Raw genomic sequence first — 26,683 nt, 5'->3', positions numbered from 1 at the left:
GCTGTTGTCAGTACTGTCACTCCCTGTGCACAGAACTACCCCTACGTGCACACACCCTGCTCTTCTAAGAGGGTTATGGGTGTTCCCTTAGTTATCAGTTCTGCGATGAGTAGGGGAGGAGAACAGTATCTCGAATTGGAAAATACAGATGTATAAATACACACCAATACAACTACATACCAACTATCTATGCACCTACACATACACAAACACACGCGCAGGAACCCACCCACACATACATCCACATGCACACCTGCATATACAGCCCAACCATACAGACACAAAGCTGACAAAACTACATGCTGCTCATCAAAAATGCATCCTCACTTGAATGCAACAGTCCAAAACTGCAGACGCCTTTTATAAACACACCAATACACATGTACAAGACACAAATAAAACGTGCACAAACACAAGCCCGCACCTACCCACCCATGCACAAAAATATGCATCCATGCACTCACATACCCATTCACAAACACAAGCATGCATGCATATACCTACCCAGGTGTGCCCCTGCCCACCTATGATGGACATTGGTGTGTGTTCCTTCATTAATAAAGACGACATAATACCTAGACTACATTTTTATCTTTCTTGCTTGGACTGTTGAATCTAATGTGCTCTGGATTCCTTTCATCAATAGAACTGAGGGGAGAATACAGCATGTGTCTTTACAGTGCTGTAATATTCATCACTTTGTGGATGTCTTTAAGACCATATCATATCTTCCCAGTCACTGATCTACACGTATTGTAAATCACTCGCATACTAAGAGAGTTACCTTTGTCTGTGAGAATACAGGAGGGCTGTCATTTACATCCACAACTTTGATCAAGACTGTACAAGTGCTGCTGAGACCTGGAAACAAACAGAGGATTTTTTCAGATTTCTTGACCAAAATAAATATTTGATGCAGAAGCAGCTATTCTGTAATGGAAGGATGTCTGGGATGCCTGGTACAGAGTCAGGAATATTGTGCTTTTGAGAGGAGATGATAATCTTGTTTCTATTCAGGGCCTGATCTGAATCTGAAGACTACAAAAGCCAGGAGAGCAAAGTCTGGGTGCTGTGTGTAGACATCATAAATGGGAGTTGAAATAGCAGTTCCTTAATTCCAGAATTGTCTGTATTTCAATGTGTGTGCACACAAATCTAAAAAGATTATCTAAAACATATGACACACCGATCCACTTTAAAAATAATCTTTCACTCCCTCTCTTCTGTACCTCAGCCATTCCAGGATGAAATCCTGCCTCCCCCTCAGTTGTACGGTCTGGCTCTAGTGCATGTGATCACTCACAAGAGTTCAGGGACTATTTTTTTTCTCTCCAAGGGTTGCAATGTGTTTTAACACTATAATCTGCATGTGGGAGGGAGCAAGATACCTTGGTTAGCAGATGAGACTGAGACCAGATTCTCAGCTGGTTTAAATCAACAGAGCTCCATTCACTTCACTGGGGTTACACCACTTTACAGTAGCTGAGAATCTGGCTCTTGAATTCTAGTCCTGGCTCTGCCACCTTGTACAAAGTGTTAATAAAACTCATGTTTTTCCCAGGAAGGCAGGAGGTTAATTTCACTGGAGAGAGACTGAAACTTTACAATCCAGCCTGAGTAAGGTGCAGCGCAGAGCTGTGCCAGGAACCAAACTAGGACTCTAACAGACAGCCTGACCTGTGCTTGGCTCCTGGAGAAGGTCAACTGTGGAAGTCCTTTTATTGGTTTAGCTTATTGTTCCTCCCTTACAGCTCAGCTGCACAGGCTGGCCCATTGCAGGGGCAGTCCTCAGGCTCCTCTCACTACTTCTGCCTGCCTGCCCGCCCACTCCCAACCCATCTCTGCAGCCTAGCAGCAGCTGCTCTTCCTCCCACCCCTTCACACAGTCTGGCAATGCCAGTACCCAGTTTGGGGATGAACAGTCACTTCTTATTCTTTGCACGGGTGTACTACCAGACTCATAAGTGGCCTTTAGTATTTGTAAAGTGCTTTGAGATCCTCCCATGAAATGTTATAGAAACTGCAAGTGTTGCAGTCGCTGAGCTGCACCCCGTGACTTAAACCAGCAGGTTCAGGAGCTCCAATGGTGCCGTGTCACTGGGCGATCGCTAACTAATCATCTCGATTCATGATAGTGTGCCTCATAACAAATTTGTATGCAGAATGTGAATGCCACAGCTACTGTCTGACTAAATATTTACATGTAGGAGACCTACTATACTGAGCAGTTTCCCAGAAAAGGCAATCGTTTTTGGACTTATTGAATTTCAGTTCTGGAAAGTGATGCATGTTGTGACAATTTCATGCCATCTGCAATTTGATCAATGTATTTAACTGAGGGAGTGTTTGTTTTAGGTGAGGGTGTTTTGTTTTTTACATTGGGCACTGCAACAGGTTAATAACAAATCACTGCTCAGATCCCATGATCCTTCAGAAAACATACCCCCTTCATTCCCAGCAAGATCTGCTGCGAGAACAAGGAGGTGATAGTACTTTGCAGCATTGGTCTTCAGTTTGGAATCCTGTAATGTTATCACTCCACTGTCTTTCCCAATATGAAATAAAAAGCCTTCCGACCCTTGAGGCTCCTGGCTTAATATCTCATAAGCAATTTTAGCATTGTTGGTCTTTGGGTCATCAGCATCTTCTGCGTTTACTCTGATAATCTCACTCCCTGTATGCAGAGAAACATCACCAGTTACCAGTGAATAAAGGAACTATAAACACAGCAATTAAAAAAATGACTTTTTAAAGCAGTGATTTATTTGTCATTTCAACTCTTCAGTTAGCATAAGAGATGAGCCTAAGTGGCAACATTTAGAACCAGATCCAAACTTTCCCCAAGATCAGTGTATTTTGATCTGCAGTTTGGAGCAATTTCTTCTTAATATACAGGATTCAGTGAATATGATGGCACATTATATCTTCACAGGAATACAACCAAAACAAGAAACTAGACAAAAGGACATTTTGGAACACGCCCATTTAGTACAGGCAGTTACCATTTTAGGTAATATAGTTGCCAAATTTTCCAATGATTAAATTACAAAGGTTTTCATTTCCCTTTTTTACTAGTCCTACTGGTTTATATTTAATTTTTATGTTTTAAGGTGAATACAAGATTCACAAAGTGTTTAGTTTGCCATAACCCACCTCTTGATGGAGCTCACATGGTGGCTTAAGGGAACACGCACTCCCCTCTGAATGCAAGGGGACTGAGTTCAAATGCTCTCCTTGCATTTTATTTTAGGTCAGAATAGAGGATCCTAATGGCCCTTCTGGCCTTAAAAAAATCTATGACCCTCTGAATTATACCTCCTGCCTCTTGTGCAGGCAACGCTCTCACTGAAGTCTTGCTTTGTAAGAACTGTATGACTGGGCCTGGGGTAGAGAACGGTCATCTTATCAGTATTGCTTCTATCCACATGTTGGCCACCATAAGCATTTTGCGTCCTGTGATGCCACAGACAGACAACTCTCACCTTTGGCTGTGTTCTCCTCAAGTTCTACCTGATAAATTTCCTGGGAGAATACTGGCCCATTGTCGTTCTCATCCATCACTGTTAGCAGGAGCTCTAGTGGCTCATTGTACAGCATTCCATCCTTGTTCTCAGCAAAAATCTGAATCTCATACTGACAATGTTCAAATGAATTCATAAGAAAAATTATAATTAACCTAAGATTTAATCAACTTTATTCATTTAATAGAACTTAACATTTATATTTGCCCTTTTAGAAAAGTCTACTCAGTGGAATGGGGATAGAACCAATATGCTTCTGTATATATTATATGGGAGTTCTATAGAGATTACCCTAAGTCTGCAGAATTCAATAGAGAATGAGATGCTTTCTTTAAGATTTTTAAGCCATGCTATAGACTATTATAGAAGGGATATAATTCTGTGACAAATTATATAGACTGGTTACCATTCGCTATTACACTGTATAGAACTTTCCTATGAAACTTCTTATGGGTTACATAGGGCCTAATTTTGCACTACTTAATCTGGCAAATCTCCTATTGAAACCAATGGGAGTTCTGCTGAAGAGTGTAGGACTGGACCCGTAATATTTAAAATTCTCTCCCCTTTCCTGTGCTACAGATTGTCCCTCCAGCTAGGGGAAGTGATCCATATGAAATTAATTCTTATGAAACTCTGTGCTGCATGTGAACCATGACAGTGGGTACTATAAACAGCTGAGTTACCAGCACAGTCTGACTTGGAAACTAAGCTTTACCAAAACAATCTTGGATCATATCCGGAACATGAGCCTTTGTCCCATGAGCTAATCATTTCTGGACTAGCATGCCTCTGAAAGACAGAGCCAAAATTTCATTCTATTTATAAACCATGCAGACAAGTATTGATCAAGGTTCAAATTACAATATGATAAAGTGGGTTGTTTTTGTTTGTTTGGTTGTTTGTTTGTTTTTTGTAACAGGTCTCTAGACCCTCACTTCATTGGACACGGTGCTATCAGCTTTATACGTTCCAGGGATCAGAATCTAGAGTTTGAAGGTAAAACTTGTCTACTTTCTACCATCAGTGATACTTTAGAAACCCAAATGCCAGCTTGGAGGCTTTCCAACTATATGGAAGGTCCAGGCCTCCTGCTATAAATACTATGGCCATATGTTCCCTTAATACAGAAAAATCAGCAGACTCTGTTCTGAATAATCCCCTTGCCAAAGAGTGACCTGTGGCATTGTGGTCAGGACACTGCCTCCTATCAACATGTAGACCAAAACTGTGCAGACAATAGTGTCCAAATCCTTGAGTCCAGCCATGTTCCACTTGGCTCAGGATCCGCACTCAAACACCTCATAATACCCCAGCTGACTGCCGGGAGCAAATTCAGAAGGGACCCCAAAGGCCAATTACAGCCAGGGATTTCTTGAAAATAGTCGTGCTCCAGCCAGGCCCCCCTTGCCTCAGGAATGCCCCCATACAGCCATCTATACTCTCTATCCCAGCTGGGGACTCTGTGCACAACATAGACCAAAATCTGTCTCTGTTCTTCTCAGTGGGCCAAGCCTGAGGTCCTTACTCAAACCTCGTTCAGGTAAAGAAATGCCCATTGATAGTAATGACATTCACCAGAACCACGACTGAATACAATCTGGCTGAAGATCTTAAGATTTAGCCCACTGGGAACAACTACATGAACAAGCAGAGGTCAGAGTGATACTGGCATACAAAGACAGACCGTATTAATGCACGCCATTGTGTTTGGATGAAAGAAAAACAAAATACTGGCTTATTTATATTTGGCAGTTTGCTGAAGGTGGAGTCTAAAGATGCTAGAGGTGCACTGGTATAAACAATAGCAGAGTATCACTAATAAGGGAGGAAAGCTAGTCTAGGGGATAAGGAACTGTAGGTTTAACTCCTGGCTCAACCACAGACTTCCTATATGAACTTGGGGAAGTCACTTAATCTAGTCCAGGCCTTATTTCCCTATCTATCTGTAAAATGGGGATAATAGTACTTCCCTACCTCCCAGTGATGAGGGCCATATAAGTACATAAATAGATAGATTCTAGTTGCATGGTTCTAACTTTAAGATTCTGGTTCACATCCATGCAGGTTTGTTAATGAATAAGTATCTAGTGAATTTTCTTGTTAGTCAAATCTTCAAGTGCTAATTAAGGGTTGGGTACTGAAACTTCGGACTTATTCAGCTAAACTCCCTAACTGATCACTATAGTCATACGTACCTCTGCTTGGCTTTCTCTGTCCAGTGCTCGTGTCACATAGATATTCCCTTCTAGGTCAATTGAAAAAAGGCCTTGAGGGAAGCTCTCCTTCAGATAGTAATGGACTTCTCTGCTGTTCCAGTTAACCTGGAATCAAGGGGACAGACAGCCACAGAAATGACAAGTATTCCAAATTTGACAGGAAATGGCAATAAAATAGGAAAGGCTCCATCTCCAGAATGTGCGCCAATGAAACAAGTTGGTGGTCTCAGTTCAGTCCTAGTGGACAAGAAATCACCCACAGTCACTATCACAATGATCACTAATTGGTACATTTGTTGGCAGTCTGAGAAGCAAAACAAGAGATTGACTATACATAGAAATGAACTGCCTTCTCACCCTATAGGTCTGCCATTCAGATCATATTGGCAGAGCAGAATGGGGTTGTTTGCACAGTTTCCCTGTTTGATGGATAAATGGAGGCTGTTGATCTCTGGAGTTACCAGTCCAGCACCTTTCTTTAAAATTATGTTCATTTTTTAAAAGGCAGTCATGGGGGCGTGTAACAAGCAGCATTGCTCTGACACCTAGACAACGTGTAGTATCTGTCCTTAAAGCAGCTGTGGTTGGAAATCATGCCATGATACTTTGCTACAAGAGATTTTAAAAACAATTTATATTATCTGCAAGTGCTGTATAGATGTAGTCTGCTGGCTACAGCATGGTTCTGGGAATCAAGAGAACTGGGCTGTATCCTCAATACTGTCAGATTATCGTGTGGCCGTTGGCAAGTCACTCAGGGCCTGATTTTTCAAGGCTGAGCATAATTAGATTTATGAGTCTTCATCACCTCTAAAAATCAGGTCTTCCCTAGCCCCTCTGCCTCTGTTACTGTGAAATAGGCAGTAGTTGCCTACCTGCCCTTTGGAGTGCTGCAAGGCTTAAATACTTACTGTTTGTAAGTGTGCTTTGAGATCCTTCAGTGACAAGCACTATAAGGTCATATCATTGTTAGTCAGACTGCAGACAAGAGATGGCAAATGTCCACTGTACCCCAATCAACATTTATATCCACTAAATTCAAATGGCTAATAATGCTTTGATCACTGGATGCTAAAAATAACTGAAATTCTTATAAAACTTTGGGACAGGTTTCCTTGTAATTCTGTGGTATAATTTGTACATCCTCTCAAGCCAAAGCAAAATCAAATCAGCGAAAGATTTGCCTGGCATCCTTTAGCAGACTGAAAGTTAAATCACTTCAGATTGATTTAAATCCAAAATTAAATTACTAGAGCTAAAAAGATCTGCAATATCATACCAGCAAAAAGTGATAAACAGTCTTAGGCCAGATATTATAAGGGAAAGTGGACAAGCAAACTCAGAGCAATTTTTTACTGTTGCCATAGAAATGTTGTCGCTACAAACACTTTTGTTTAGACTGCACAGCCCTGGTAAAATATTACCTGTCATTGTTTTTACAAGCATAAACCCTTTCAGCTCCATGGGTGCAGAACAGTTCCTAACAAGGAGAAAGTGGAATGGTAACTCTTATAAATGGGATGTGTGTAATGCTTCATCAAGTCTGAAAATAACAGGGGAGAAGCCATTACGGAGGCTGTATTCTAATTTAAACATCCATTTATTTATGCTAGCACTAATGTTTCTTGGATGACTTTGTTTAGATTTCATGCTTCTTAACCCATATGACTCTATTCCCAAACTATATACATGGAGTTGTGTGGCTGAAAGCTCCCTTACTGCATTTCTTGACTAGCCACCAGAGGAGAGTAGGAGAGACAGTGCAGTCTGTGAGCAGTGTTTAAAATAAGAATGTTATTTTAAGCAACTTTTTTTTTACACTCTTCATCTGTTCATTCCTGAGGGATTCCCTTCAGAGTTCCAGTAAACAGAACCACAGCAGGTTTCTGACCATACATTACACAGCAACGGCGCTGCATTTCTGGAATTGCTGGAATGGGGAGAGCTTTACAGGAAATCAGGCAGGTTTGGCTGAAGAAAGTTGGGAAATCCAACAGTGATATCAGCTATTGTGTGTGTAGGGGTTTGAATGGCAAACACTGGTGTTGAGCTTTGACACTTTGATAAATAGCTATGGCAGTCTGAAAAACCAATGGGTGTTTAATACTATGGCGTGGATGAAGCACACATCCATCAGTCATCACTTTAAGATCACAGAACAAGAATCCTTTTCAGTACGCCTAATTAAACTCAGCCTGCTGGTTTTACTTTGGCTTTTTAGCTTTTTGACCACAACAATCCTTTCATAAGGAAGCTACACTCCATGGCTGCAGTCTGCAAGTGCACGTGTAAGTAATATTATTGAGTTCATTGGGACTATTCATATACCCACGGTTGCTCACATGCGTAAGAGTTTGTAGGATCAAAGCCTATCCTACTAATGCAGGAGAGTGCTCAGAAATAGTTCTAAGGAGTGTGATGTTAATTCAGACAAGTAACATGATTTGAAAAATCTGCTTCCTTGACTCACCTTTGAAATCTTCTTTGGATAAGTTACATTTAGGTGTTCTTGAAGGAGAACGGGACTTGGGCTTATCCAGGTGTTCTCCACAACTGCAATTTCAACGTTCGCTAATGCACGATATCCCAAAGACTGATTTCCTAGGTCTTTAACCTGCACAACTAGTTTATAATTGCTGACCTGGGATGAATCTAGCAAAGAGCTACCTGCAAATACAGAGAATCTTGTCAAATACATTTTTATATCCTTTAGCAGGAATAAAGCCGTTTTATCCTTTAGTGAAAACTGGACGGGGGGACATGAAAACTGCCTTCCTCTTCTTTGGTAGGTTAGGCCAAACAATTAGGCCAGTTAGTTTGCAGTGGGGGTCAGGGATTCTGTGACTTCCTATATTCGCCCCTCCCCCCGCTCCATGACTCAGAGAACACTAACTTCAGCTTTGCCATTCCCACAAAGTCAGGGGTAGAAGTGCCACCTCTGCTTCCCCTGTGGGTGATAAGTGGTAAGTACATTGTATTCCTGATATCTTTTGTCACTGGTAGTGGTGGGATATTTTCGCTTAAATCTTCTCTCAAAGGTGGTTTCTGCTGCTGAAAGCCACAGGAAGCAGTATTGCCTGGGGCAGACCATCCAAGAGCCGCAAACTGTAGAAGAACCTGCCAAGGGATGGAGATGATGCGTTTGGACTCCCTGGGGAGGGATGTAGCAAGGGGGTAGGTGAAAGGGAAAAATGAGAGTTGGAGCCAGGGGAGAATTCAAGGTGAATCACCCATTCTGCTCAGGACCGAGCTTTGAGCTGAATTTGCCATCACTTACCTGCAATGTGTCCCACAAATTTCCCAGATTTCCCATGACAGACTAACTGTGCTGTCTGCGATGTAGCACATGACTTCATCCCATTGCAGAAAGTCAGGATAAAGGGCTTCCAGTGGCTCTCATTAGGACTATCCTGTTCCCACTCATTAGGGCCTATTCACCCAATTCTGCCATATCTTTAGCTGTATTGGGTCCTAGGGTCTTTGGCCCCCACCATCCATTGGTGTGATGTTGGCTGCTCACACTCTAGTGCTGAAGGGGGTTGATGCCAATTTGCTTCATGCAGACCAACAGCTTTGTGGGAGAATAACTTCAGGATGTTTCTCACTATAGTGCAGCCTTGGCTGGGACGTGTCACACGCTTCCCCCATTACTCTTCTTTAACCGAAAACCACCATTCCCTTCTTCCCTAATTCTTGTCACACACCCACACTCCAGATCTGAACCCATCCGTTATTACCTTACCACCACCCCAGTGTACGTGCAAATGAGTCCCCCTTGCTGGGATGGCAGGAAAGTATGGAGCAGGTTATGGGGAGGAGACATTCACACATTGACTCTTGGGCCTTTTAGTAGGGGCTGGCTTTGCACGGGCCCCCAGATTTACTTTAGACAGCCCTTCCCGCCCTACAGCTCTGTCGAGTTGGACAGGAGGGTCTAAACCCACAAGTGATCCCAACCCAAACCAGCCAATACTCGAAAGGGTTGCCCTTGAGAGCTTGAGTGAAGCAGGATGTGAATCCAAGGAGCAGTACCGTTAGGGTTCCTGGGGAAAGGCAGAGGCAGCACTTTGCCCCACACCAGAGACCCTAAGGCAGGGATCTCAAACTCCAGTCACCACGAGGGCCACATGAGGACTAGTCCATTGGCCCAAGGGCCACATCACTGACACATTTTCATATAAAGATACAAAAGCCCCCCCCGCCCCCACTCCACCCCTTCCACAAGGCCCTGCCCCTGCCCTACCTCTTCCCACCCCTTCCCCAAAGTCCCCACCCCAATTCCGCCCCCTCCCTGCCCCATTCCAACCCCTTCCCCAAATCAGAGCTCACACATAAGTGAAGCAAACAAATCTCCATGGTTGGTCTCCGTTTCCTGATTGCCCCTGTGACCTTTAGCTTTTATCTAAGATGCAGACAAGAGCTCTCCTAAGGGATGACCACTCACTATTTTTCAAGGCAGATCTTGAACCTCAGTCTCATGGAAACACTTAGAGCTACTATCTCAGCCTTGGGCTTGCTTTCAAGTGAACGTTACATACAGTAGCCGCTCCTATCTAGCATTTAAAAATGTAAAAATAAAAGTAATAAGTAAAACCAGGGCCTGGTTTTCAGACCTAGGTCTTGCATTTGCACAGATTGTGTGCAAATTGTGTGCATTCACTGCACTACTGCAGTAATGCCATGCACAAAGAACCAGCTCTTCATAAGCAGTTATGATGCAGTGTAACACAAACATTTGCACGTGTTGTTGAAACAATTGTACCTTTTCTTATGCAGACCTCTTTAAATCTGGCCCCACTATCTTTCTTATTTTTGTTATTTTCTACTTGCTGATCTATTTATTCCTGTATTTTTGAGGAAATTTTACTTTATAATAACCTATTTTCATACTTTAATTAAAATCATGGAAATAGTCTCTTTGGTTAGACAATATTCTACAACACAGGGCAGTTAGAAAAGAAAGGAAAGTCTAAGCCAGCAGGACCTGCTAAGAGTAATATCCATTGAAACCCACATAAGAAGATTCCTCCTTCAGCTGTTGTAGCATGGGATGAAAAAACTCTAAAGTTGGGTATTCTGTTGTGGGGGAGCAGCAGACATTTAACCTATTAAGGACTTCTCTTTGCCTACATTTAATATTATTCTGTTTTCTTCTAGGCTTTTTACAAGAGTTATTTTTCTCTTAAGCCATTTGGTTCTCCACTCCCCATTGATATCAAATAACAGGTTAGGCACAATTTGTGCCATGACTCGAATTATGGGTTTAAAAAAGCTGTAAAGATTGATTTAATCCCCTCTCCATTTGTATTGACTTAATTTAGCTGCACTTTCCTGATTTTTCTGACTGTTACATTCACATGGGCTTAGTCTTTGTAGCCTCTTTCATCCAGTTCACGATGACTGCTGGTATGTGCACAAAGTGAATTTCTAAAGGACCGTTCATTGCACTACAAAACCACGACTACAGCCTGTCATTACCGGCCATGCAGTACGTGGGTGTACACAAAGCATCTGGCTGTATTTTACAAGGGTAACAATGTTTAAGTGCTCAGCTGTATTTTATAATCTGCAGCTTCAGAAAAATCTAGTACAAAATAAAACCTGGTTCCATGCAGGAAGGATTTTAATCACAAACCAGGTAGAAATCTATGTGATTAAATAGTTTCCTACAGTACGGCAATATAACTGGGTAGCCTGGTGGCACAGGCGAAAGGCAACGGGAAACCAAGAGCAGGGACTCCATCCAAGATAGTAGACAATCTACTCAACTTGGAGGTTATGATGAAGTGATACTAAAATGAGTAATGGGATGGGATTAGATTGGCACTATTTAGATTATTTAAAAATCTGAATCAGAGTCCTGGTGGAAACTCTTGGAAGGGGCTTCCCTACTTTGTCAAAGGTATGGGAAGCTCTTGGAAATGTAATATATAAAAATTTAACAAGGAGTTTTGTCATGGAGTGGATATTGCACTCAGTTACTTTTCCATTGTGTAGAAATTTTACTATCCAGAAGCCTGATCAGCAGAGTGAGGCTAGGTCTACACTGCGGTGGGAGTTAACCTAAGATACGCAACTTCAGCTACGCGACCACTGTTGACCGCTGCCACTCCCCCATCGACTCTGCTTCCGCCTCTCTCTGCGGTGGAGTTCCGGAGTCGATGGCAGAGCGATCAGGGATTGATTTTATTACGTCTACACTAGACCTGATAAATCAATCCCCAATAGATCGATCACTACCCGCCAATCCGGCAGGTAGTGTAGACATACCCTATGTTACATGTGAAATAGACTTGCATATGCAATGAGGCTTTCCAGTCCATTAGTACATAAACAATGTAGGTGCCAGCTCTCACAAGGAGTGCCTGCTTGCTTTCCGCGGGTATGCACACAAAAGGAGGCAACTGACCTCGGGCCCTTCAGCCTTAAGGACCAGAATTATTCAGACACTTCAGTACAAAGGACAAAGCTACCCAGCGTTATCTTACCTTCTGCAGATAATGAAATAGCCCCTGTCCTTGAATCTACCCGGAACATATTCTCTAAGGGTTGGCTTGGAGTCTGAGTGAGGATTTTATACCGTAGATCAGCATTTGGTGTGGAAGGGTCATCCAAGTCAATAGCACTGACCCTCATGAAAGACGTTCCTGGGTTTAGAAAGATCACAGATTGGGTTTGGTGGCACAATGGTTTATCTAAAAAAACATTTTAATTCAACATGGAAAATGCTTTCTGTCACAGAATTTCAGTTCTCCTTCCTTAACTTGAATCTTCCCATCTAGAATCAATTTAACTGTGTTGTGACTATAGGGATTTTATATGTGATTTTTTTTTTCATGTGAAGGTGACAGCGTAAGTATAGTGTGTGTAACTTCCCCTCAGTTGCTTTATTTAACCTGGCTTTGTGTATTCACGCTAGTATACTAGTTTCTTTTGTAAAATTACATCAATTAACATTTTAAATCCCATGGATCCTTCAGCTGGCTACCATACATGAGCTGGAATAATAAATGCTTTGCAGTTATGTAGCACCTTCTACGCAAGGCACTTGGAGTCCTGTACAACCAATGATTAAACCTCACAACATTCCTTATGATCCCTGTTTTACAGGTTCCATGTTTCCAGCCCTCACTGTAGTTGGTGTTTTTCTTAAAGCACCGAGTCCTGGAAGCATTTGATCAGGTGAGGCTCTCAGCTTTCAATGGGGAAAAAGTAAATGTCTAGCATGCATGGTGGCAGAAACAAGTTTGAAAATATGACCTAAGTGCACCGTAAAGGCTCAGAAACTGGAAGGCAAATATAAACTCCCCCCGCCCCAGGATTATTATCTATTATTATTTTATTTTTAATCTCATGATTTTTAAGACAATCTCATATTTTTGAGGCCTGATTCAAGAACACCAGAGCTGACTGTCTTTAAGAAGTGGTCAGAGTAGAGCCAAGTTCTGCCCTGGTTTTACCCCTTGTGTAAGTGGGGTAAGACAGAGAGTGGAGAGCAGGAATTGGTTCATGGATTATACAATCAGTATTCATAAAGTGCTGCTGTCACACTATCATCACAGTCATTTGGCGGGTTAACAAACACAGACAGACATTGACAGAGTCCCAAGCACCTGCCCGCTGACCTAGTTCCCTTCCTTCCTGGATAAGCCATAATGATGGTCCAATAATGTCTTTAAGGATCATTCCCGGGGATGAGCGGTATGAACTATCGGACTCAATACTTCTGCTATGTTCCTGTTACCGTGTAGTGAGGGAAACTATAGTTGCATAAGGGTTAACAGTTGGACTAATACAAATTGGAAAATAGAATCAGGAAAATGCTGTTAGGTTAAATGCCAGTAATGCATTCAGATTGCAGTAGTATAGTTCTCTGCCTGTTTTCCTCAGTCCTCAGTTTTTGTGACAAATTGTAGCAAATGACAAGTACCCATTAAAACTCATTCAGTCTTCACACTGTGAAACCTGTTACTGCAGCATGAGATTGCTTCCATGTCTCGCGCAATCATATGGAAATGCACTCCAAACTTTTTATAGCATTCTACAATACAAAGAATGCTCTTGTCAAGAACCCCCTCCTGGGATATGATACAAAGCAGCACAACCAAAGCAACCCAAATTAATGCATTGAGGAAGCTGTCACACTTAAGGCAACTACAGATTTCAGACAAAGAAATTGGATTATTAATTAAGGGCCTTATTCTCCTCTTATTTACACTTGCTTTACAGCAATACAAGCCAGTGGAGTTCAATGGAGATACACCTGATTTTCAGTAGTGTAAGTACCACTGCCTCTTACCTGGTGTCCTGACTGACACCTGTATTAGCATAAAATGCTACCTTGCTTAGAGGGGAGCTTTTTACACCCCCTTTCCTCTCACTTTGGAGGGGGTGAAGTCAGTGGAGAACCACCCCAGTGTTTAATCTAGACCCTCTTAGGGTATGCTAGGCAAGGATGAGCAGTGTTTTTTAAAAGGTGTTTGCTAACATGTTTTAAAACTTTACTGTAGATAGGACAAGATGTGTTTTAAGACACATTAGCAGACAGAAGTGACCCATGAACTCCCCCTTTGGGATTCACCTTAACCGCTAACATTAAAATACAACTTGCCTGTCACCACTTGAAGCTTAAAATGTGATTTTTTTTAATCTTCTCAAGACTCATCCTTATGCACTGAGGAGCCAGAAGTGTAAGTTAAAATAGGGTGGGGGTTACCCCTACTTAGACCTCTTTGGCCTTGGTAGAGTGGATGTAGGTTGTGCTAAGCAGGGCCGGCTCCAGGCACCAGCGAAGGAAGCAGGTGCTTGGGGCAGCCAATGGAAAGGAGTGGCATGTCCAGGTCTTCGGCGGCACTTCGGAGGCAGGTCCCTCAGTCCCTCTCTTCCTGTTTGAGCTGCTGCTGAAGTGCCGCTGAAGAGGAAGAGAGGGAGTGAAGGACTGCTGCTGAAGAATGAATTGGCGCAACTGAGCTGCTGCTGAAGTGCCGCAGATTGGCTGTGGGTTTTTTTGTTTGTTTTTTTCTTCGCCGCTTGGGGCGGCAAAAAAGCTGGTGCTAAGGGAATCTGTTAGCGTGACGGGAACTCACTTACACATCTTTTCTGATCTTGGCCCTCTCTATGGTACTGGGTGAGCAATTTAGGCCTAAGTGTTCAGAAGTGTGCACTAATGTTGGATACCTCAGTTCCAGGTGCCCAATTTGAGACACTTACCCACTGAGCCTTGGTTCCACTCAGCTCTTCTACAGGGCCGTTGTGAGGTTTAATGTTTGCGAAGCACATTGAGATCATCAGTTGAGGGGCTGTAAGTGCAAAGTACCTCAACATCGACCACAAGATATCACAGCTCATGAGATGTCCCAGAGCAACTTGCATGTAGTCAGTGGAGATGCTGAGCCAAGGTGGGATGGCACTAGTATATCTGAGAGCTGAGTTTGGCCCCTATGTCATAGAATCATAGAAATTTAGGGCTAGAAGGGACATCAAGAGGTCACCTCGTCCAGCCCCTTGTCATCTCATACCATCATGACATATCACTTGGAAGATACCTCATTTCACTCAGGTGCCTGACTTTGGCGGGAGTAAATTTTCAGGAAACCTTTCTTGGTGTTTGATAGCCTAGATCACATTCAAATGTCTTTGTTGATATGAGGAGTTAGATTCACAGGCAGATTAATCTGATGGTTGAACCATGTCAAACTTTCTGACTCCCTGTAGGAAAGCCCTGAAATTACTGTGGGTTCCATTTTAAAAACATTGTCTTTATGAGTTTATGCTCAGCTAGGCAATAACGTTTGCTGTTTAAAAATATGTTGTGAATTTTATCTATAAAACTAATGATAGAACAGTCTAGCTTCTAAGATAGGCTCCTTTTAGCCTGCTTATCTCCTCCCTGACATTTCACTACTGAGCATCAGTGATCAGGAAGCTTTGTACTGACATCTGAAAGCAGCTACACAGCAGCCCTGTGCAAAAGGCTATGGAACAAGCAATCACATGGTTTCTATATTTTCTCTCTTGTTTACTGCATATATATCGGCCAAATGGCAAATAAAAAGAATGTGCTAATCCCAAAGAGAAAGTCACTCAGCTTCTCACATCCACACGTATGGTTATGGTTATCTCTGAGGAGGGAAGCCATTTTGTACTTGTTCATTTTCCCTCTAGCCCACTCGTCCTCAGAGAGCAGATAATCTCTGAGTTGTTTCTAATATAAACATGATACAATTTATATAAATGGATGGATGGTCTTAAAAATGGAACATTTCATCAAATGTACCAAGATTATCATACACAGTGTATAAAAACCTTGGCATGAGTTAAGCGGAGGAGGAAAGTAAAAATGAAATAGATCTTTATAGAAAGGAGTCAAGGAGTCACTGTTACCTTGCTTTGTCCCTTTGCTAAGAATTCCAGAGAACATATCCTCGGTCAAGACTGGCATGTTGTCATTTTCATCTTTTACTGCTATTGTTATGGTTACAGGGTTAAAAAACAGCTGCTTGTCTTCATCTTTTACAGTCACCTGATTTTAAAAGAACATGCATTTCAATAGTACTCATTTGCACATGCTGCCTTTTAAGGTTAGTGTGAGGGTATGTGTACTGTTTCTGTAAATCTAGAATGTGAAGCCAAGAGGGAGGGGTGCTGAGGAAGGGTCTAGGCAGAAGCAGTGGGAAACTAGACTAGGTTTAGGGATAATTTATTTAAAGTTTATAATTTTATTTAAAGTTCCTTGTTCAGTGTTAGAAGAAAGTTGTGATTCTTTACTGTTGTCACGTGACAGTAAGATTAATATATCCTGTGTATATGCCAGCCAGCTGTGATTTCTTAGTGACAAATGTGCTGCTCATTGTGGCCACCTCTAACTTCACTGCAAAAGTGGGGACTTGACCCAAATCCTCCTGCACTGAAGGCACAGGCTACTAGCCCTTGAACTGATGGAGAATCACCATTAGCTGTTAGCAGTATGGGGTCTATGACACTCAGCCCAGTTCTCATTCTATCCAGTAGAGGGCAATACTCAAAATGCAGAAGAACGAAACAAAACATAACATGGAGGTTTATATGATAAAGAATGGTGACCTCTGGCTCAGGCCGCACCTGGCCTCAGTGCTGACATAGATAATATGCCTCTGGAGGCTGTGGGAAGAGGTTGATTGGAGACAGCTCATGTACTTCTTTTTGTGAGGATGCAGTATACACCGCTCTTCTGTTGACTTAGGTCCCCAGCCGGTGCAGAAGAGGAAGGAGAGCACGGCCTTGCCTTCAGTCCACACTCCCCAGGCCTTTCAGGGTGTTTTGCACCACTGTCACTAGTGCTAACAGCCCCTCAAGAAGCATAAGTTAGGGGACTGTGGTTGTCCCTGACCAGGTGAACAATGGGAGGGAGTTCCTTGTACCCTCTTCTGCACCCAGACAAGGCTAGCCACAATCTGGCCCCATGGGTTGTCCAGAAAGAAGGCTGTGTGGACAGACATCCCAATATCTGTATTTAAATTGCATTCCCATTTCATATGCAGAAAACAGCCCACCTCTTTTACTGCTGGGCAGTCTATTGAAATGATTGTCTAAGTTCAGCTTGTCACAAATACACAACAACATCACCAAACCCATGCATGGGGAAAAGTACATTCTCTGCCCTACAGAAGAAAGCTCATGCATCAGCCACAGTGGAAGGAGGTCTCTGGATCAGGGTTGAGACCATTAGAACAGCAGTGAGGGATGTTAGATACTTATGATGAATCTCAAGAAGGATAAATAGAAACTCGTGTTAGGAATAGGTACTGTGCCTTTAAGAGCAGAGCACATGTTAGAGAGAAGGGCATTGGGCCAGGAAGAACCAGCTGGAAGCAGTCCAGATGGTTTCTTAGGCAAGGCTAGATATGGTGCTCAGCTACTGTAACTCCTGTAGAATTCAGTGGAAGTTGTCGGTTCTCAATAGGGTGCTCAGGAAATCTCCAGATCTGGCCCAAGCTGCTGTAAAAGGTGGTACAAAGTAAACTCAATGTGCCAGTAATAAGAGTATTAATGCACAGTGCACTAATGCAGTTTTGTAAGGCTCAGTGTGTAAACAGGACTCTGTACATAAGCTTTACTTTGTGTAAATGCTGAATCAACTGGAGCAGATTAGATCTAATGCATATAGTCTGTAAACTTTGGATTCAGAGAAGAGTGACAGACCTCCATGGAGTCAAAAACAAGGAGGACACAGTCTCCGCCCCCAAGCCCGGGGCCATTAATTATTAAATTCAAATTAGGGCACCTAAATGAATGGCCGAAATGATTTCAGAGGGGCTGAGAGCACCCATAGGTTCTGTTGATTTCCATGGGAGTTTGCCAGTGTAAGGGCTGAATAAAAGCTGAGGGAAGGTCTTAGGAGTTGGTCCTTGAGTATTTTCCTTTCGGTATCTGGCAATATTTACTTCCAACAGAACAAATGACAATGGCATTAGACAGCTGGGGTGGGGAGGGAGGAAGTAGGGCAGTGAGATGAGATGGGGCTTGTGCCATTGGAGTGTGCCATACCTGAAGAGTGTAGAAAGCTTGTTTCTCCCGGTCCAGGGGTCTACTGACATAGAGAATGCCAGACTCTGGATCTATTCCAAATAGACCTTCTTCATTTCCAGCCAACTGAATGTCAGCCTCCCCATTGAGCGTGATGTTTATCTGAAGTTGGAAATCAGGTAATTAAGGGAGTATGTTAGTGCAAAGCAAAAGGGGAGAAAACATTTTACTCCTAATAGATGCATCTTATTTGCCATTTGGGGCTTCACAGCTACTAATGCTCAAAGCGCAATGCCTGCCATTTGTAAGGGCTGGCCACCAAGGGCCATTAATTCTTCTTGGTTCATGCTCAGATTCCATGGATACTAATGTGAGATCACCACTAGGCGTGGCCCAAACAGCACAACACATCTGTGGAGTAGGCAGAAGTTGGAGAGGTCTTTTACCACTGGATACTTGGAGAGTATTGTCATCTGGAAGTAACATTTGTCTCTGGGAGAGGTAGAATCCCCAGGTTCCACTTTCAAAATGGGAGGCTGCGGTGAAGCCAGCAAGTGGGAGGGCAGAGGGGCATACTGGGGAATGATGCAAATGAAGGAGGCTCTGCTCTTCTGACAGGGGAGCTCTTATGTGGCCCAACACTTGACATGTATCCAGCCTTCCCCCCATGGACCCAGAGCAATCCTCATTTGCAAATCCATACTAGTCAGGTGGGGATTCTGGCTGACGATGTTAAACAGTTGCAAAGTTTTAAAATAATATTTGTTTCTAATAACTTTTGCTTTTGGGCTCCTGTTCTGTTTCTTATTCTTTAGATAGAGCTGCACGTGCACATGGCACTTTGCAACAGCTGATATGTGTCAAATAAACAAATCTCTGTCTCAAGAAGAACAATAATACTTAGCTCTTATATAGCACTTTTCATCCATAGATCTCAAAATGCAGGGCTTAAAATCTAATGGTACAAGCAAGCATAATACACAGACAAACACAGATTGGTGTCCGGTCATTAAGGGCCCATTCTTTCTATACTTACTCAGGTAAAATATCCAGTGACTTTAGTGAACATTTTGCCTAAGTAGGAAATTCAGGATTAGCTCGAATGCGTCAAGAAACAAGTACATTTTGTAAGTTATTTTCAAGGAGGAGGCATCGTGACACACAATAAGATACTGAGTTTATTATTCTCTAATTATTCTGATAAAAATTGAGGGGCAGATTTTCAGTCTTCAAAAATGTGCCTACAAATATTTGCAGATATATCCATTTGCGTGCATAAAACTTGAATTTGCACACACAACTGGACAGTTGTTCACTCAGACAGCCCCGTGACCATTACATGTTGCACATGCAAGGCTTATTTTTTCAGGCCCCCTGAAAATATGGCCCTTAATATTTTTATTTTAAAAAATGTCTCTGTCCCTGGCACCAATCCATGTGCCCATGTACTGAGAAGGTACCAGCTCTGGAAAGTGATACTGCTGTTACTATCAACAAAGTAGTTCTGACACCAAAGACTCGGGCCTGGAAATACCCATATTTTTGTGCTAATACTGGCTTTATCTTTACTGACTATCAAAGCTGACTTTAAAGCATCTGATTTGGTGGTGCAGAGAACAGCAGCTATAAAATGGCAGTGATCTGCTTGAAGTCATTTTAAGTACACACTGAGTCACAGAAAACACTTATTAAATGGCAGATGGTGCTTGTGACTATGAAAGAAAATGACGCTTTACTTGCTATTCTAACAGAGATCAATTATTGAATTCAAACAGGTTGTTATGAATTTAAAAAAATGCAACTATCAGTGATGGTGATTGATCCTGTTTTGTTTCAGAAATGTGCTTTCTGACTTTTGTGTTAAAATGACTTAGCTTTTTATTTTCTTATACAGGTTTACGTTTTCCCCATTTCTAGAGAATGACTTTTTAGAATCCATTAATCAGAAGAATATCTATATGGCATGGGATTATTTAAAATACACATTTAACCTGAGTGACTACAGTAAATGGTGTTTACTTACAGATTTGGGTCAGCATTTTTTATTTTCATCAAACATTATGGAAAGACCACACTTAAATGGATACTATCATAAAACTAAGATAGACTGGATCTGCCCTATATTTCTGTGAAGATTAAGGGTATGGGCCATAGAAAACTGAAACATTTTGGGTATAAATCGAAAAATTTCTATTGGAAATGCCAGTGAGGTGCCCTTATAGAGTTTTAGTTTCAGTCCCTCATGCCCTCATCCTTCTCTACGGACTGGGTTCTCCAGACAAACATTTCCTGTGATGCACCATGGCCAAGAAATCCTATGATATTCAGCTGGTTGTGGTTCAGGAAGAGGGAAGACTATGGTGCATTATGGGAGACATACTGCGGCTAGGGACCCCAGCCCAGAGAAGAGAATGAGATTATGAGGCACCTGGACTAAAACTCCCAGTATGTAGTCCAGCAGCATTTTCAAATCAAAATTATAAGCTTCCAACCCCTTGTTTTTTAGTTGAAACATTTTCAGTTTTTTATTTTTTGCTAAAAATTCAGATATTTCCATGGGAAATTTCAACAATTTTTTTTCATAAAATTAACAACAAAAAATAGAAAATTTCAATTATTGAGTTCTCAACTCTTTAGGCAAATTAAGATAAATCGAATTCACATTGAACTCCCAACTTCAAACCACTTCACTAACACAAGACATGGCTGAAATAGTTAATCACTATGGAGCAAAAAACAGATTGCCAAAACAAATGTATTCAGTTCAATATATTTTTATATGATGACAACAGCTGGCTCCTGTGTTTCCTGGATACTAGCACTTTGAGGATGGAAGAGAGCTACTAGGGATTAGAAAGCAGACAGAAAAAGAGTTAAATTGACTTTTTTATATATAGCAAAAAGGTCCTATTATACAATGGCCCATTGATAGAGGGCATAGTAGTCTGACTTTCCTCTCCAAAACTGGCACGAGTCCATTAATTTTGGTGGAGCTACTCTGGATTTACACCAGTGAAGATGAGGATCAGGCCAATGAAATCTTGATTAGGTCTTTAGCTGAAGTTTAAAGTATTTGAACATTTGTCATCTTGTTGGTTGTATGAAACAGTATTTAAATTCCTACCTTCTTCAGATACAGTGGGAATGAACCACCATAATTTTCAGGTACCTCAATGTGTTCTTCGCTGCTGGTGGGATATATTGCAGACAACACTGGGAAAACCTGTGGAAGAGGATTTAGCCTCTTAGTTTTGTCAAAAGCAAATGAAAATATTTCTTAATTTATTTTTTTTCCTGGCAACATGTCCCTTGCTTCAAGATCATGGCCCAGATTCTGATCTCATTGACACCAATGTGACTCCATAGAATAGCAAGGTTAGAAGGGACCTCAGGAGGTCATCTAGTCCAACCCCTTGCTCAAAGTAGGATCAATCCCCAGACAGATTTTTACCCCAGTTCCCTAAATGGCCCCTTCAAGGATTGACCTCACAACCCTGAGTTTAGCAGGCTAATGCTCACACCACTGAGCTATCCCTCCTCCAAGTCAGTGAAGTCACTCTAGATTTACACCAGTGTAAAGAGATTAGTATGGGGGTCAGTGTCCTCAGACTTTTCCTAGTGAGAATAAATGTATATGCAGTGTCTGTAAGGTGTTACTCTAATCTGTCTCTGATGTGGAGCTGATATGGAAATGGCAATCATTTTGCTATGAGTTAACAAACTAAATAGACCATCCTATTACATATCCATCTTCCTTTATGGTCACTGTCAGCAGCCTGACACAGAACAGCTAGTCTCAGCCAAGGTTCAACCTATTTCTAGCAGCAAATAGGTTAAGGTAGTAGGTCCTCATATAGGACCTGATTTTGAAAGATGCTGAGTGCCCACAACTTCCATTGAAATCAGTGGAGCTGCGTGCTCTCATCACCTCTTAGTTCAGTATTAGCTTTTGGTCATTGTGACCCTAGCTCCCTAGCCTGACAACAAAACCAGAAACGGCTCCTCTCCCCACTCCCCTGCCCTTAAAGTGATAGCTTGCAATTGCCACACTATCCTCAATATACCACAATCAATGTTTTGGAGACCTCTTCTTTGTCAGAGCTGTCAGCTATCATGATGAATACAATGCCTAGATTGACAGATGTCAGAGTAGCCTTATACACTACTTTTCCTTTGTTGTATTTTATAGACTTCATGGATTCCATCTTATATAAAATGCAAAACAAGAAAACTATGAATATGGCTATAAACACACCTTGCTCAGTCTGTTTAGTTAATATGATGACATCAGGACTCCTTGCTACGCATAGCATTGTTTCTCAGTTCTGGTGTAGTAGTGTCTTCAGCATAAAATGTCTCTGTGAAATTGGGTCCTTATGTGTGTTTTGTAATGTGTGTGTGTGTGTGTGTACATAGAGCATATGCCAGCCTATAGAAACTGAAATCACAAGTAACACCTTCTATTTATTTGATAACTAGAGTTAACAAATGATATATGCAATAGCAACTGAGAAAGGAAGATACACTATTATTGCTCATTATTCTAATACAGAGACATAATAGGTATAGCCAAATCTTGAACCTCAGAGAATTGTATTATAATGTACAATGTTACTCTAATGGATGGTGAATGTGTTACAAAAAAATCCAGAAAGGTACAAATGATTCACAGAACAGTAATATATAAAAAAAGAAAGCCTTGAATGGGGAAAGAAAGCCTTGAATAGGCAGGGACCGCTCTTATAACCCTTCACAAACGCACAGAACATTTCCCACTGAATACAAATAACTAGAGATGGGGAGATGTCACCAAGTATGTGTCTCTTTGGTACTAATGTCTAGATATCAATACCTAACATCAAGACATGTCAATGAAGTAAATATTCTTCCATTGGAACTGTGTGTGTGTGTGTGTGTGTGTGTGCGCGTGCGTGCGCGCACATGAGAGAGAGAGAATATGTTTTGTCAGTGTTTGGGTGTATGTGTAAGAGAGATTTATTTTAACCTCTATAAGCTCCACATCATTAACCTCCTGCAGTGTTTCGTACTTGTGTCCATACTTCTCTACTCTTGTTGGGTCATTGCCCTTATCAACCCGTTCCTTTTCTACGTAAGTATACAACAGATGTATTAGTAAGTGCACCTTGGTCAAATGCATTATGGATTTATTGTGTTCAGAGTGTTCACAATCCTATTTAGCTCCTCTGCTCGTGTATACACCTGTGACAGTTCACAATATGCTTCAGGAATAGGTTCAAATCAAACTTCTTCCCATGCTCCATGAATTGTGTTTGCAAAGCTGAGGGTTCTTCCAAGCCAGTAATATGGGAAGATTTGTGTCACAATATCATGGGCCAAACAACATCACAACACAGCACTGTAACATTATGGTTGTTAACCCCAAATTCATGGCAGTTTGTGTTCAGTTTGCTGTTGCTGAGAACTCAGCCTGTTCTGGTGAGACTGGATTTTAATGCTTCCCAAACCATTACCCAGCCATACCCAACTTCATGAGTATGGATCAGTTGGTAAATGTGGCAATGATGAGGAGCTCTGGCTTCAGCATTTGTAGGTGTGGATAAGAGTTGTATTGGAAGACGTGTTAGGTAGGCTTCACAATTAGGACTTTTTTTTGTTTTAGATACTGCTGCATATCCAGAATTAGACTCTCTGGGCCCTATCTTCTGCTGCATTTCCTCTTGTGTATGTAATACCAACAGACCCCAGTTGTCGGGCGGGATCAAACCTGGGACCTTGGAACTAAATGCATGAGCCTCTACTGTATGAGCTAAAAGCCACGTGGCCAATAGCTAAGGCTGTAGAGCAGACTCATTAATGTGTGTGTGTGTGTCTGTGCGCGTGCGCATGCGCATGCCACTAGATGGGTGTGGAGATCTCCACACCCAGGAAGTGTGTGGGTTACATGTAGCCATTTACACCTGAGTGCAGTATTTCTGATTTGGTAGCATTTTACACCCACTTTGTACAATGGCTTCACTAGGTGCGTGACAGTGAAGAATCAGGCCCTGCACACTTCATCTGATCTAACTTACCTCAGTGTAAACTTGACTGAGTGGGGTAGCTCCTGACTGAGACCTGATTCAGCAAGATTCTTAAGCATGTGTTTAACTTCACACACATGAGTAAGGAGACTAGTCATGTGGGACAACTCGTATGCTTAAAGTTAGTCATATGCTTAAGGTCTTTGCTGAACTGGGGCATTACATTGGTAAGCAAGGTCAGAATCAGCCCCAATAGGTGCTGCTGAGCCAGAAATATCTCTAGACCCAGTAATGAAGAATCTAATTTCTGATTCTTCTCTTATTAAAAGGCACAGGCCAGATTTATGGCATAAGAAATTTACCCTGCGCTTGGCATCATAGGAGTTTAGAAACAAAGGGGACTAGGGGGGTGGGGAATTACAAAATTGTTCTTAAAGCTAAAAGTTGTTTTATTATATATATATATATATATATATATACTATATATATATATATAAATATGTGTGTCAATTTTGGACTTTAATATTGTTTTCCTTCTTTGTTCTCAAGAAGTATATCTGATACTTCATGATAGAATATTGTACTAGTCTACGTAGGGTGACCAGATAGCAACTGTGAAAAAACAGGACAGGTGTGGGAGGTAATAGGTGCCTACATAAGAAAAAGTCCCAAAAAACAGGACTGTCCCTTTAAAAATGGGACATCTGGTCACCCTAAGTTTATGTTCATTCTTTTATAAGGCCCTTTTATTGTCTGACTTCTAGGTTATTTAGTATATGGAGTCTTGCAGTATGTACCATAATAAAGTTATTAACATAAGCAATGCATGTATGTTCATAGAAACCTAAGATGCAATACAAACACGATATGTGTAAAATATATCACTCACTTGAATAATGGAAGAGTAGATAATCAGTAGCCAGACAGGAAACATGCATTTAGACACCCTAAAGTTAAATGAAAGAAACCTCACATGAGTTGGAATTCACTTAAGAAACAATAGTTTGTCCTCCTGACTTAAATTCTCTCTTTTGCCTCTGAAATCACATAGGAAGATAAAATTGATATGGTGAAACATGGTTATATTACATATCTGAGCCCATTTGAAATTAAGTCAGGGACCTAGAAATATACAGGACCTGACCAGGAAATATGTAGCCTGCATACCATCTAATGTAGAACTGGCAGATGTTCCTAATATAATAGAAGGTGCTATATGATACTGCTGGTCACCCTCATTTTTGAAGTTATGTATTAAATCTATCTACAATTATCCGTTAAATGTTTGAATGTACGAAGCTCTACATCTAACCACAGAAGAGTTTAACTTTAACAAAGAGAGCTTTCCTCCCAAGTGTTTGCAAGAAATTCAAGTTAAATAGGTGTTAATAAAACTAAACAAACAATTTTTTAAACAGCCTGACTAAAAATCCTTTCTCTGTTAAATTGCTCAGGTTTCAGTCTTGTGAAGTTATAATCCAACTAGTTTGTTAAAGATTCTCTTCTCCTTCAATGCACAACTGAGAAAGCTCCTACTCAAGTCCAAGGAGTTAAATAGTAGATAAACAAAAACCAAGAATTAATATTCCTGATGTTTGTAATGGAAAAAACACAAAGCAGAAAAAAACTTTTTAAAAACTTTCAGGCTTTCTTTATGCAACATAAAGAATCAAAAAGAGGCACAAACACATTTTTTCTTCTGCAGGTCACCTTTAACATAATCCTACAGTATTCTTATTTTCTCTCTCCCTGAGTCCAAATAACTTGAGCTGGTAGTAGGCCTCTTACTGTGCTAGGTTCTAGTTAATACTATGCCAGGAAAATACTGGCTCACACAAGCTCAACCTGCCTTAAATACACTGCTCATGTCTGATGTTAATTTACTTAATAAAGGTAATAATTGGAGACATACCAATCTCCTAGAACTGGAAGGGACCAAAAGGTTGTTGAGTCCAGCCCCCTGCCTTCACTAGCAGGACCAATTTTTGCCCCTGATTCCTAAGTAGCCTTTTCAAGGATTGAACTCCCAATGCTTGGTTTAGCAGGCTAATGCTAAAACCACTGAGCTATCCCTCCCCTTGCAGGCCCTTAAACCAAAAATTAAGCAGAAGACCAAAACAAAGACAAAAAAACCCCAAACCAATACCAAAACAACAAAACAAAGGTGCCAGGATTTCTAAGCTCTTATTTATGGTTTCTAAAAAGCTTTGCCTCGTTTCAAGGCTGGGAGTTTCAATCTAATGTAAAGATACCATGTTAATGTTTTCAATGTTCTAAACCTTGAATACTGCTAAACAGAAATACCATATTTGAAAGACGGTAAATATTTATAAGGATTCTCAGCTAACAAGGGAGGCTGGTGTTGCTAATGACATTGGAATGCTAATGTGAAAGATTGTTATAGCATAATAGCCCTTAAGTTAGATTAAGTGATGGT

General features: G+C 41.4%; 2 protein-coding genes across 5 annotated transcripts in view; one reads left to right on the top strand and one right to left on the bottom strand.

Moving 5' to 3' along the window:
• Positions 1-4,520, top strand: part of PDP2 (pyruvate dehyrogenase phosphatase catalytic subunit 2) — a 125,585-nt gene extending 121,065 nt beyond the window's left edge. For all 3 annotated transcript variants that reach the window (XR_005589131.1, XR_005589130.1, XR_005589133.1), the window contains one exon: positions 4,444-4,520. The gene's annotated coding sequence lies outside the window, so the exon portion shown is untranslated. The remainder of the gene's footprint in view (positions 1-4,443) is intronic.
• Positions 1-26,055, bottom strand: part of CDH16 (cadherin 16) — a 56,601-nt gene extending 30,546 nt beyond the window's left edge. Inside the window, exons 1-11 of one of the 2 annotated variants that reach the window (XM_039503929.1) lie at positions 25,957-26,055; positions 25,136-25,193; positions 21,369-21,467; positions 18,266-18,406; positions 16,124-16,262; positions 12,229-12,387; positions 8,211-8,407; positions 5,720-5,845; positions 3,483-3,633; positions 2,444-2,674; positions 785-861 (exon numbers count right to left, since the gene is read on the bottom strand). In XM_039503929.1, the coding sequence (XP_039359863.1) occupies positions 785-861; positions 2,444-2,674; positions 3,483-3,633; positions 5,720-5,845; positions 8,211-8,407; positions 12,229-12,387; positions 16,124-16,262; positions 18,266-18,406; positions 21,369-21,467; positions 25,136-25,180 (1,365 nt within the window). In that variant the 5' untranslated portion in view covers positions 25,181-25,193; positions 25,957-26,055. Of the gene's footprint in view, positions 1-784; positions 862-2,443; positions 2,675-3,482; positions 3,634-5,719; positions 5,846-8,210; positions 8,408-12,228; positions 12,388-16,123; positions 16,263-18,265; positions 18,407-19,280; positions 19,319-21,368; positions 21,468-25,135; positions 25,194-25,956 lie in introns of those variants that run through there. The other variant, XM_039503930.1, reaches the window with a different exon arrangement.
• Between the last annotated feature and the right edge of the window lie 628 nt (positions 26,056-26,683).

The sequence above is a fragment of the Mauremys reevesii genome, linkage group 16, assembly GCF_016161935.1.
Source record: "Mauremys reevesii isolate NIE-2019 linkage group 16, ASM1616193v1, whole genome shotgun sequence".
Classification (NCBI taxonomy): domain Eukaryota; kingdom Metazoa; phylum Chordata; order Testudines; family Geoemydidae; genus Mauremys; species Mauremys reevesii.
Note: the sequence above shows the minus strand (reverse complement) of the source record. Positions and strands in the feature narration are given on the sequence as shown.